The 13,880-nt window shown below is 34.9% G+C and overlaps 1 protein-coding gene across 18 annotated transcripts in view; it reads left to right on the top strand.

The window, feature by feature from the left end:
- GRIK2 (glutamate ionotropic receptor kainate type subunit 2) overlaps positions 1-13,880 on the top strand; it is a 629,197-nt gene that overhangs the window by 434,712 nt on the left and 180,605 nt on the right. For all 18 annotated transcript variants that reach the window (XR_014806479.1, XR_014806478.1, XR_014806486.1 and 15 more), the window contains one exon: positions 4,872-5,078. Coding sequence is in view for 11 of the 18 variants with exons in the window: in XM_021073366.2 (XP_020929025.1) it covers positions 4,872-5,078 (207 nt within the window). In the remaining 7 variants the exon portion in view is untranslated. The remainder of the gene's footprint in view (positions 1-4,871; positions 5,079-13,880) is intronic.

The raw sequence follows: 13,880 nt of genomic DNA on the forward strand, positions 1-13,880 counted from the left end.
AAAAAAAAAAAAAATCACAACTTGAAGAGTGAAAACATACTTTAATAATGAGGAGACATTGTTATTTTTAGCTTTTTTTTCCAAGTTGACATCCCTCATTATGTGTTCTTAATTTAGCAAGGGGTGTTGTTTATTCAAGCAGTGGGTTATTCATGGTTGGATAGTTACAGTGAGTTGATAACTTATTTGTTAAAGAAATACCCATCTTATTGGTATTGTTGTTTATGTAAATACCCTTTCATCCTTAACCTCCCTTTTGAAAGCACGATTCTTCACTTTGCCTTCTCTTGAGCTTTCCAGGGCAAGATGTTGAAGTTTTTTTTTTTTTTTTTTTTTTTTTTTTCTCATGTTAAGGTATAACTTTAGTTTTATTAAAGAGCTAACTTCAGCAGCATCATTGCCCCTGCCCTTCATGCTGCTCACTCATTAGCCTTCTACTTACAATTAACTTTGTAGTATCTACCTGATCCCCACACTCTGAAAACTAAATTGCTCTGTTATTATTTATTAGTTAATACTTTCAGTATGAGGGCAGTGATAGGATACAAAGGGTATGTGCATAAGGCTCAGAAATAGAAAGAAATAAATGATTTCTTGGGAAAATTTAAATAGGTTAGTGTTGAGTTTTAATCTCCATAACTTTAGTTTAACATGTTGTTATTATAAGCATGTGTCTTTCTCATGTGGCTCATAGAAATGCTATGTTTTCTTGTCAAGCCTGTCTTCATTAAGGAAAAATTAAGAGACATTAACAAAATAAATATAAATTCATAAAACATAAATACCTCATAGTTGAGGATATTGTTACCCACAAACAACTGGAGTTTCAGCTAGTTGCCACAAAATAATTTTAAAAGATTTCTGGTTATAAGGGTAAATTCAAAACCAGACTGGGCTACCTGAAGATCCACTTTTGTTTTCCCACATAGACAACTTAGGGATGACAGTGTCATAGGCCCTAATATTCACCAGAATGCTTTAAAAGAAGGCACAGAGTCATATTTCTCAAAAATGTACTTGTTAGTGATATTCTCCCTCTGGTAATTAGTAAAGCAAGTGGTCTTGTAAATGATGCAGGATTTTATAAAATAGATTAAAAACCTTAAATTCATCACTAGGTTAGGAACCCCATAAGGGCTGGGATTTTTAGATATTGTTTCGTTTTATTTTTCTTTATTATATACCTAGAGCCTAAAAGAGTGCTGGTACATAATAAGATTTTAATACCTGTTTGAATAAATAAATATGTTTTCAGCCTTATTATTGTAATAGTAAGGGATATTTTATGCATATCATAGAAAATTAATTTGCATTTTAATGTCTCTAATCTTTTGAAATAATGGGTAATTCAATGTTAGTTCAAGGGTTAACACATGAAAGAGATACTTTATCTCTCTTAGATAATGGCAGAGGGACATGTAAATTATACACGTAAAAAGTATAAAGAATTATATTTAAATAAAACATTTTGTTCCCCTTAACCTTAAAACATAGTTCACTTTTTCAGAACTTCGTTTTTGAGTTTATTCTGTGCCAACTCTCAGTCTAATGCAGATAAAAATATATGAGTTATTGGATTCCTTAAAACTAGGGTTGATAGTAGAAATGCTGACAAATCCTTATTACAGATGCCAGTGGAATGAAGTGCTTTTACCTCTAGCAAATGCTGATGTGGAAATTTAAGACTATGTGAGAAATCAGTAAAGTTGCCCAGGAGAGTTTTATCATATTATTCATTGAACTCAGTATGTGGTACAGTAATTGCTTCTGGTACCATTTTTCTTTTCTTACATGAGGTTATTATTTATCCTTGTGCTTTGTGAAACAGAGAAAGAATCTAAAGGAGAGTCGTAACTCGATGTAAACTATCTTGTGACACAGTGTAGCTGGAGATAGGAATCGCAGCTGGAAAAGCGTGTCTTCTCAGAATTAAATATGGGAAGAATGATTTTAGACATTGTGGAGATCCATAAATACTAAATTATGCACTCAGACAGCATATTTTTTCCTAGTGATACAAAAACCTCTTTAAAAAATATATATCTAAATAGGTTTTTAATCTCACAGGGATCAAGAATTTTATTTGTCTATGACAAAGTTCCCTTATTAGCTGATAAGTGAAGAAAATCAAATTAACAGGTAGGATGGTTACTACAGAAAGCTGGATTAGTGAGATTTAAATAGCATAATATTTTTTGGAGTTTTGGCTCTGCTTTTGTACGTTGTGCATATACATCCTTCACATGATTCATATACTCTTAAGTAATCACTAACATTCATCTTTTTTTTTCCAAATGTTCAAGTGAGTTTGCATGAAAAATATACCATTAATATTTTGGAATGAAAATTTTAAATAGAGACAATGATGACTTAATAGCACAATTAGGGGAAAACATTTTTAGACGCTCAAGTTGCCACCTAAATCTGTTGGGCTTAAAATATGCTATTTTTACAAATTCCTGAAGTACTTCTATGTTAAAAACATGTGTTCTTACTTAAAAAGAAGATAATTTGTGATCTAGAAAATGAATTTTCTAGATTATGCATTTACTTTTATTCTTTTCTACAACATTGTTTTGATTGCATTGGTCAATGGTAGCTGCAATATTTTAGCCCTGTGGCTAATCTCAGTTGATTGAAAAAAATAACAAAGCTGTATGATGATACATATTAAATTATCTAATGAGCTCTGCGTAATTATGCATTTATATGGAATTTGGGAACAATCACCAGGAACCATTTAATGTGGGAAGTATAGTATTAAGGTAAATGTAGTCTGATTCCCTAGTTTGTAGGCTAGTTGTTGACCTTAGGCGAAACGCTTAACACTTCTGTTTCTTCATCTGTAAAACAGGCAGAAATATCACTGACCTCACATGCCTGTAATGAGGAATAAATAAATTAATCCAAGGAAAGCACTTAGAACAGGGCTGGGAAGTAAGTAGGTGCTTAAAAAATGTTAGATAAGACTACTCAGTGTGTGGAGCTTGAAAAATGGTCAATGTTTGTGACTTTCAGATCAAAAAGAAAACTCATCCATTTACTTGTAAATCAGAAACTAACTGAAACCAGTTAGTTAACCAGTATGAAGTTAATAGAGTTAATCTATTGTACCAGCATGCATCTTTTTCAGCTTATTTTCCATTATAGGCTACAAGTTATTGAATATAGTTCTCTGTGCTACAGAGTAGGGTCCTTGTTGTTTATCTATTTTATATATAGTTTACTGTGTATGTGTTAATCCCAAACTCCTAGTTTATCTCTCTTCCCACTGCTATTCCCATTTGGTAACCATAAGTTTGTTTTCTACCAAAATATTCTTTGGATTCCCGTATTAGCAGCCTGAAATTCTCTAGCTGTACTGCCTTCGTCAGGGGAACATAATGTGTTCATCTCAAGTTCCTAACCCTCTGTTCATAGGTTAGGAGCCTGAGGGTTTGCTACCACATAACCCTAACCACATAGGGGAACCTAGCTGTCTTCAATTTTTTAGAATGATGGCCCTCATGGCATGACTTGTTCTCTAGGGGTTGGGAAGAAGGTGACTGCATTATGGCTGGACTGGCTCAGCAGCCTCCTAAGCTTTTTCACTTTGCAGTGTCTTTCTTTAAGAGAGCAGCTTTCAGAAGCTTTGCCCATTGTCAAATAAGTAGTAGAGCCAACTGCACCCTGGTTTGTTTATAGCACAATCTGTCACACCATGCTCCACCTGCTCCCAATAAAATATGCTAATACATGGATTCTCTTAGCCCTCGGTTAAACATATGGTTTTTAATGGGGCCTCCTTCGCAGAGCCTTACAGGATTTGGCTCCTCACTTTTTCTTCATCCTCACCTTGTTCAACTAATTCCCTCATATATTGGGTGTGACTTAGCCATATTGATGGCTCTTGTCCTCTTCCTGGAACACTCTGGTGTCATATTGATCTGAGGCTTTTTACTGCTATGTCCTTGGCCTGAGATGTTCTTCTTTCAGATTTTCAAATGACTAGACTCCATCTTATCTTTTAGGTTCTAGCACATGTTTCATCTCCTTAGAAAAGATTTCCAGACATATTGCTCAGTTTTGCCTTATTTTCTCGTCTTGCCAAGTACCTTGAGGTCGTTCTATATCTTATTGCACTAGTTTATGTTCGTATACAATTTATCAACATCAGAAGTTATGTATTCTGTTTGTTTAGACATTTATTATTTGTTTCTTCTATATCATGAACATCATGACTCAGGACATTTCTCTTTTATGTAATGGAGGACTGGCTCATACTAAAAGCTCCATAAAATGTTGTTGACTGAATGCATAAGCACTTGGTAAATATTTGCTTCTTTTTCTATATTCTAAAGTAAGCTACTTCTTTTTCTCTGATAATTATGGTAGTTGTAGTTTTCATGGTTCTTAGGATAAAAGGTGGTAATGTATATAAAAGTCCCTAATCCAATTCTTAGCACATGGTAAGCAATTAAGTAATGACATTTTCCATTCTTTCAATAATAAACTGAAACAGCAAACCAGAAATTAATTATAGGGTATAATTCAAATTGGTGTATTGTGATCATGGTAAAATTATATCTTAATGTTATATAGCATATGTCACATTATATATAATTTATTGTATGTGATATAAGATGTGGCATAAGATATATATTTTTATTTTATAGTTGTGATGAAGTTATTATATTTAAATATTCTCTTGTGAGACATCAATATTATTTTCAAAGCAATCTGCCTTCTTGTATATTAATTATAATTAGAAGAAATTAAAATTGACTATTGTCCTAAATTGAAATGTTCTATCCTCTAAGGAAAGTTATATATTGTGATAGTGAGTTTCATGATTAACTGACACGTACTACCTTTGTGTTCACTGTTTCCAGGAGGAACCCTATGTCCTGTTTAAGAAGTCTGACAAACCTCTTTATGGGAATGACCGGTTTGAGGGTTATTGCATTGACCTCCTCAGAGAATTATCTACAATCCTTGGCTTTACATATGAGATAAGACTTGTGGAGGATGGGAAATATGGAGCCCAGGATGATGCCAATGGACAGTGGAATGGAATGGTCCGTGAACTAATTGATCATGTAAGTCCCTGCTCTCATATTTACTAACTTTGGGAGACTGCTAATAGATTTACTTTTTTATGGTTGGGGTGAATAATGTCAAAGAAGAGTAGCATATTTTAAGTATTTATTTTCCCCAATAGTGTTATTCAAAGGATGTATTATATATATATATTTAATGATTTTTGTTTTTTCTCATTATAGTTGATTTCAGTGTTCTGTCAATTTCTACTGTTCAGCAAAGTGACCCAGTCATATATATTTGTATATATTCTTTTTCTCACATTATCATCCATCATGTTCCATCACAAGTGACTGGATGTGGTTCCCTGTGCTATACAGCAGGATCTCATTGTTTATCCATTCCAAATGCAATAGTTTGCATCTGTTTTTTTCATTAAACTTACACAGTTTAAGGGGACGTATATAGTTCTATTAGAGAAAGATGTCTGTCTTAAATTAAATAGTACTTAGTGATTTAATATCTTGAAGTATATGGTTTTAATTTGCAAAATGAAATGTGGTTTAAAAATGATGAATTTCTTTTTCACTTTTATAATTCTAGTTTTCTAATCAACAGAGAGAATGGGTGCCATAAACTCTAAATTTCATAATAAAAATCCTGTCTACTAGGATAAGATACTTCTTATCTCAAGAGATGAGAGAAACCTATCCGTAAAAAGTCTAGATTAAGAAGTTCCCGTTGTGGTGCAGTGGTTAACGAATCTGACTAGGAACCATGAGGTTGCAGGTTCGATCCCTGGCCTTGCTCAGTGGGTTAAGGATCCAGTGTTGCTGTGAGCTGTGGTGTAGGTCGCAGATGTGGCTTGGACCTGGCATTGCTGTGGCTCTGGCGTAGGCTGGCAGCTACAGCTCCGATTGGACCCCTAGCCTGGGAACCTCCATATGCCGCAGGGAGCAGCCCTAGAAAAGGCAAAAAGACAAAAAAAAAAAAAAGTATAGATTAAGATACAGTATAAAAATAAAGCGAGGATATTAACCATATTGGAGCAGGAGGATAGACATTTTATTTTTTAATTCAATGACATGTTCTTTCTTGGTCAGGAAAGCATTATTTCATAATTTTTCAGGTGGTAGTGTCAATTAATTCATCTACTTGAAATAAATTTATCTTTTAAATATCATTACATTGTATTTGACTATGTGTTTGTAACATTTAAGCATATTTTGACATTTTCTATAATATTAAGTCAGTTAACTATGGATAAGAATTTTATAAAATAAAATTATTTTATTTAAAAAAAAGTGAGTTTTATCCTATGTGATCTTATGTGAATTGTATCTGAAATAAAAATTCTTACCTACAGAAATAGCAAACATAGGCAATTTTCAAAGTGTTTTGAAGATATTTTGCTATTAATTATAAAGTTCATTATCAAGAAAGAGAATAATGGAGATCTGTCTATCCATGTACTTACCTATCTTGTCAAGAAAGGGATATTATTCAATGACTAGTAAGTAAAATAACACAAACTAACATTAAAAAATTCCTTTTTCTTCAAATCTTCAAAATATTTATTATAATGATTTGGAATTTACTCAATAAGTTCCTAAAGTTATAAACTTGATCAATTATTTCTCACAAATTTTGCATATATGGGATATTTATATTTCAAATTTGTAAAATCTGTTGGAAGATGACCATGTATATATTTTGAAATCAGATATAAAACCTTAAATTATATGTTAGTTTCTCTTTACTAATATAGCAGTATCTATCAGAAACCTAATCCAAGCTGGTATAAGTAGTTTACTGGTTTTGGTTTGCATCTTTGTGAAGTTCAAAGTAGTGTGGCTGGATTTGGAGGTATCAAGGTTTAGTCTCTCTGATCTTTTGCCTCAATTTGGCTTTCATTTTTCTGTGTTTGTCTTACTCTTAGACATGTGTTTCACAATAGGTGGCAAGAACATTTGCTGCCAACTGTTCTAGATTAGCCATCCAGCTAGAAATATAGCACCTGGAACCTATAATTTTTATCAAACCTCCCAAATTTGGTTTTATTTGTCTGACCTATGTCATAAACTAAATCCTGAGCCATTCATCCTATTCAGAGGGAAATGGTATTCTCACTGGTTATCCTGGGGCCTATACGCACTCAAGAAACTAGGAGATAGGGACACCTCCTTTAAAAGCAGAGTTGGAAAACTGTAGGCTTTCAGAGGAAAACAGGGTGTTTATACCTGAAGAAAGTGAAATGGGTGCTGCACAGGCCAATGCAATGAATGCCTTTGTGCATATATTTGTGTTTGTAATTAACATTCTTTTCATTAAGCTTTTTGAAATTCAAAATTGATTAGAAGTTTTAGGTTTCTAGAATTTGTTTCTTTTTTTATTTCCTGCCTATATAATTCTTTAAGAAAACTACAGAGTAGAAAATTAAGGTTAGGATATATGCTTTAGAGTGATGGCTCTAAATGAAGGAATAGTTAGGAGGGTATTATCACTTTTTTCGATATTTATTTCTCAAAAAATTGTTGGTGTTGAGCTGAGACCACTGATGAAGACTTCAAGTTATTTATTTCATTTTTCTACTGCCATGCCAGTCACCTCACCTTCTGTATTTTCCTTGCTAGAGTACCGTCCTATGTCAGTATATGCTTTCTTGATGCTTTCTTCATGTCTCGTTGGCTTATCCTTGGTTTTTAACATGTAGTCACATTAAACTAGAATGAGGACTCTAGTCAGTGTATTTTTCTTTGTAGGACCTCCGCTTGGTTTGCATGTTCATGAAGATGCTAATCCCAATGTAAAGGAATAACTGAACTACTAATCAGATTAATACCCTGAACTTCTCCCACCTCCTACTTTTCTTAGATAAGTTATGAGAGATCTCCTCTCTCCTAACTTGATAACCACTTTCATACTGAAATTTCACCATTCTCTATCTTCAACTGTCATCTTTAGACCCATATATCTAAGCACCTTTGGTATATTTTCCACACAAGTGTCTCATAAGCACCTCAAAGTTCCAGCCTGAATTTATTATTTATATTTCTTGAATCTGTTCCTTCTGAGGAGTTTCCTGTGTCAGTACAGGGCATAAACAATTCAACAGGTTTCCTAAGTCAAAAATTTAGTAGTCGTTTTTGCATTATTTATTGAGGGTGCTTCTTAAATAATTCTGAAAACTACTCACTTCTCTCCATCTTCACTGTCACATGGATTAATTTCCCAATAAGAGAATTTTCCCTTCTAATCTGTTATCTATCTGTGTCATTCAGCTGGAGTCTCGTTTCAGAAAACGAAATCCGATCATGCCCCTCTTCTGCATAAAATTATTTAGTAATTTTCATTGTCCTAAAGATATAGGACTAACTACATAATGTATTCACAAGCCCTTCTCATTTGGTTATAGTTTATGTCCTCTGGAAATCTTTTTGACCCATCAGATCTACTCTCAGACCTTCTCCACTCTGATTTCTGTATTGGGAGATTGTTCTACCTAGAATAGATCAACAAGGATTCCCAGCCAAAAATCCAAAGGAAAGAGGAGAGTAAGGTCAGGATTTTATTTTCCTCCTTGCTCCCAGATATGTTGTCTTGGTCTGGCTTGGGTCCCCACATTGAATGTCATCGTTTCTCATGATAGCGGCTACTCTACACAAATCTCTTTCTTATTCTCAGTTGCAATTTGTACCCTATGTAGCTGTTTCTTCTGATCTTTGTGGGGGAGTACAGTTTAGCTGCTAATAGCCTTGGGTTCCTGCACTCTCTTAATATTCCCCTTTACCAGTAGTTCACAAGTGTGTCCCACAGCTTGCAGAATCAGTTTCACTTTCAAACTTGTTAGAAATGCAGATTTTTACTCTGCAGTGAAATCTGCCAATCTCTGTTTTAACAAGCCTTATTAATTAGATTCTGATGTTCCCTGAAATGTGAGAATCAATTAGCCCTTTTATATATAAACCCTGCTCAGTTATCTTCATTTGAGTGGGTATCTGTTTTCTATTGAGACCCTAACTGGCACACCTTTTTAATATTTTCATCTATGCTGCTCTCTCTAGCCACCTACATGTGAACTTTTTGCAGCCTTCTTCTCCTTTGCCTCCAAGTTAGTTTTGTCTTGTAGCACTCTCCTCAACCCCTATCCAGCTCACCTCATCTGAATTATTTTTACTTTGTTTCAGAAACACCCCACCCCAGGAAGCCCACCTGCTATGTATCTTTCTACTTACTTGCATGTAAATTATATAGAAGTCATATTATCAATCAGGGCTACTTTAGTTACAAATGTATGAAACATAGTTAAATATAGCTTAGACAAAAAATATGTTTTTTAAAAAGCCTTACATTACTAAAAGCATCCAATAGTGATTTTCACTTCAAGCATATTTGGATCCAAGGTCTTAAAGTAGGCCATCTCTTTCACTGCTTTGTTATCTCTTGGCTTTAATCTCTTCTCTGTAGGTGTTATCCTTAAACACTTTCCACATGGTGACAAACGTGATTCAAGGTGGTTCTAGGCTAGTGGTTCTCAACTAGGGGCATTTTTTTTTTTTTCTCCAGAAGACATTTGGCAATGTTGGGAGCTATTTTTTATTGTCACAACATTAGGAGGTGGGGGAGATGCTGCTACTGTTTATCAAATAAAAGCTAGAGATGCCAGCCTCTAAAAATGCCAAGATAGTCCCTTATGACAAAAAATTACTTATCCCAAATATCAACAGTGCTCAAGTTGAGAAACTCTCCCCTATGCTTATCTGGTTCTTAGAGTTCTCCTTTTGAAAGAGATAGAGGCTGGTCTCCTTTTGCCAAAGATTCAGCAAGATATATGACAGGGTGTTGGATTGAGGTGGGAGGGACATCAGCTGGACCAGCTTGGACCATGTGCCCATCTGTGAACTAATCCCTAAGGCTGGGAGAGAAAGTGGCTATTGGAATGGCCAGACCTGGATCATACCTCTACATCTGAAATGATGTGATAGAGTCACAAGTTAGAGGGAGCCCAATCTGAATTACAATTGTATGGACACTTACAATTTGTATGGACACTTGGGGTCAGGGGCAAGTAATATTTATTTTATACCAGCTATGTGCCAGACCATTTTCTATATTTTCTAGGTCTTACCTGTTTAAATAGAATTAGAATTACCATTTTATTCAGGTGTTATGATGGGGAAATATAATTAAAAATAAGATCTTCTCTCAACCCAGAAAACCTCTCCACAAGGGTACAAGAAAAAGAAAATAATTTTCATATTGAATGGCATTACACTGGAATGTGATGTACACTATAGGCAATTTGTTAGAGTGCAAAAACAGAAGGAAATATCACCCTTTTGTACAGCTAAGCTGACAAACCCATTACATACATGTTCTCAAGGTAAACAATAATTAGTCCTCAAGAAGTCTTTAAAGCACCATTTATTACATGAGTTTGTATTAGATTTAGCTGGTAACTGTGGTGACTGTCTGTGTTGGGTAATTGGCTTTATCCAATAGAAAAATAAGCTTCTCGGATTTCCCATCATGATTCAATGAAAACAACCCTGACTAGTATCCATGAAGATGCGGGTTCGATCCCTAGCCCCACTCAGTGTGTCAAGAATCTGGGTTTCCAAGAGCTGTGGTGTAGGTCACAGATGTGGCTTGGATCCTTCATTGCTGTGGCTGTGGTGTAGGCTGGCAGCTGCAGCTCTGATTCGTCCCCTAGCCTGGAGCTTCTTTATGCCGTGGGTGTGGCCCTAGAAAAAAAAAGAATGAAAAAAGAAAAAAAAAGAAGCTTCTCATGTCTTTATGACCACTGGTAAATTTTAGGCACTCACTAAAGTTAGATTCCTACCCTCCCACAGAAACTTCAGAAACTTGGAGATAGGATGCCTTCTTTCTTGGTTATTTTATTTCAAAAATACACTTTTCCAGATCCTTGAGAAAGGTATCCCCTATGGGAAGCCTGGCAAGAGACTTAGCTAACTTTTAAAGATTTATGTACATTTCAGAGAGCGAGAGAGGGAGAAGGAGCAGACTTCGTATTATAAGTTTTCTAAAGTAAATGTTGTAAGAAAAAAGGAGGAGTCTTTTCCATTATTTTAAACTGGGAGAAATGAGTCTCTTCTGTTTAACTTGTATTTGCCCTTACAGTTGCACGTATGTTTATTTTAGTAGTAGCTGGTCTTACCACCTTCTTCTCTCTCCTTCTTGAAAGGACCCTCAGTGTATAGAGTTTGATATGATCTTTCAAATTCATTAGAGTCTAACCAAGGACTATTCTTGGTGGTACAATATTAAGACAGAACCTCAGAAAGTTATTAGGAGAAAGTGGCTCCCTGAGGCATTGTTGGTCCTTGGAAAATGACAGGTCCTGCCCCTGAAAACAATTTCCTCTGCTATCATTTTCACAACAAGGCTACACAACAGACAGATGTGGGTTCAAATCCTAATTCTTCCACTGTGTAGTTTTGTGCCATGGGCACATTTAAACTCTTTAAGCCTGGTTTTTTCAAAATAAAATAGAGATAATATATTAATAATTAGGAATTTATATATATGTATATACACACATATATATGTGTATGTATTTCCTCATACAATGTCTGACAAATAATAAATAATCAATAAATGGAGACATAACTTATAAGTTCAAACTCTTTATCTTCTTACTTATTCCATCTTTCTACTATAATGTTTATGTGTATTCGTATTGAAAACTAAAAACATTTTGACATTCAATTAATTTTGTATTGAATTAGTAAAATCAGTGTTAAGTTTTAATGCAAAATTTATTAATTGAAATCTTCAGTGTTCAAATATCTCAGTGCTTTCCTACCTAATCTCATATGGCCACACCCACAGCATATGGAAGTACCCCAACTAGGGGTCGAATCAGAGCTACAGCTGCCAGCCTACACCACAGCCATAGCAACACCAGATCTGAGCCTCATCTGAGACCTATACCACAGCTCGTGGCCGCAATGGATCCTTTAACCCACTGAATGAGTCCAGGGATTGAACCTGCATCCTCATGGATACTAGTCGGATACTGAGCCACAATGGAAACTCCTAATATTATTTTCAAATAAAATCATTATTGGAAAAATAAAAATTTTTGTGGATCTCCTTATATTATTTTATGACTTGGTATTGTCAAAATATTTTTGGATCTCCTAATACTTATTTTATGATGGTATTATTATTTGAGTTATATCGCATATTTGAGTTATATTGATTGAATGTTAATAGTTTATTTTCCTTGCTTGAATCCTTTAAATCAGAACTTCTCAAATACATTTTTTTAAAAAATTAAAAATTTCCAGAAATTCATTCTTTGGTATATTTCATGACATGTTGGGTTTTTTTTTTTCTTTTTTTTTGTCTTTTTGTCTTTTTGTCTTCTCTGGCGCTGCACCCATGGCATATGGAGGTTCCCAGGCTAAGGGTCTAATCGGAACTGTAGCCACCAGCCTACACCAAAGCCACACAGCAACGTGGGATCTGAGCCGAGTCTGCGACCTACACCACAGTTCACGGCAATGTCAGATCTTTAAGCCACCGAGCAAGGCCAGGGATTGAACCCGCAACCTCATGGTTCCTAGTCAGATTTCGTTAACCACTGAGCCACGATGGGAATTCCAGTTATATTTCATGAAATGTCAATAGTATGTCCCACTACAGAGGCAATAAGGGAGCAATGTATGAAGTTTTTCCTTAATATAGATGATATACTCTTTTTAATATTTTAGCTCTAAGAAGTCTTTTCCATCAGGCTGACCATTATTTGAGTTTTTATAATGTATGGTGACTGGGGCCATTCTATTTAAAATTGTTGGGCAGCTGTAAAAGCTGAAAATTTTTGTGACTCATCAAACTGATTAAAATCTAGATCAGGACACTATTTTACCATAGCAGTTCACTATATCCACAGTCCTCTGTGTTGTGTTCTCCACATGGTCATATTCATTTGTTTCAAATATTACGGAAGACACCTAGGAGACACAAAGAATAGAATTGAAGAAAGTGTTCAACATTCTAGAATATTTATCGAAAGAATGACGCAAATGGCCCAGGGTGTTCCACAACAAATATTAAACTCAAGCATGATGCTCCTTAGAGAAAATGCTACATACTTTCCAAATGCTTTTATTCTTCTGTTGTCTTCCAAGGGTCCCAATGAAAGTGTCTATTCAAGCCCCAAGGAAAGAAAGAAACAGTGACATATTTTCCTCAGGAAATTAAAGCATCCTAACTTTTGTATAAAATTTTATGAAACATTTGGTCAAGATTTTCATTCTTGCAAACCAGCTTAGCTATTGAACCTGACATAGTAGAAGAGTACACAGAAATTTACTAATGCAACCCTTGTGTTAAGTTGGGCACACATTTTACTTGTAGCTTTGGTCTGTGTATTCATAATGGCTAATAACTCATTTGTGGGCTCATGAGACAATTGTTGTATGTTATTCATAAATCCAGCTAGAGTTATTCATAAGCATGAAGGGAAACACCAAAACTGCAATAAGTTAGCAGCACATGTTATTATGGGACTACTTAAGGAGACAGGGGCAGTTGAATTACTTTCCAGTCTCTGGTGATGTTTGCCTTGGCAGTGGAAAACTTCAGAAAGATTTATGCTTGTAAATAACCATATATAAGTTAATAAAGGGATGTCAAGCAGTATGTCAAATTTCTGTGAAGATTGAAAATAGATCTCAGACCTGTCCTTACCTTCCAGTTACCAAACTAGTTCAGACACTGGCCACCTCATTGTGTCTTTATTATGTACTTCCTGCCTCTTCTTTATGAAACCACCTACATAATAGAGTCAGATTCTTCTTGTGGAGTTCCCTTGTGGCACAGTGGGTTCA

The sequence above is a fragment of the Sus scrofa genome, chromosome 1 (genome assembly GCF_054392235.1).
Source record: "Sus scrofa isolate SSC_HxYL_T2T_F1_AM1 chromosome 1, Sscrofa_HxYL_maternal_Yorkshire_Landrace_v2.0, whole genome shotgun sequence".
In the NCBI taxonomy this organism is placed as follows: domain Eukaryota; kingdom Metazoa; phylum Chordata; class Mammalia; order Artiodactyla; family Suidae; genus Sus; species Sus scrofa.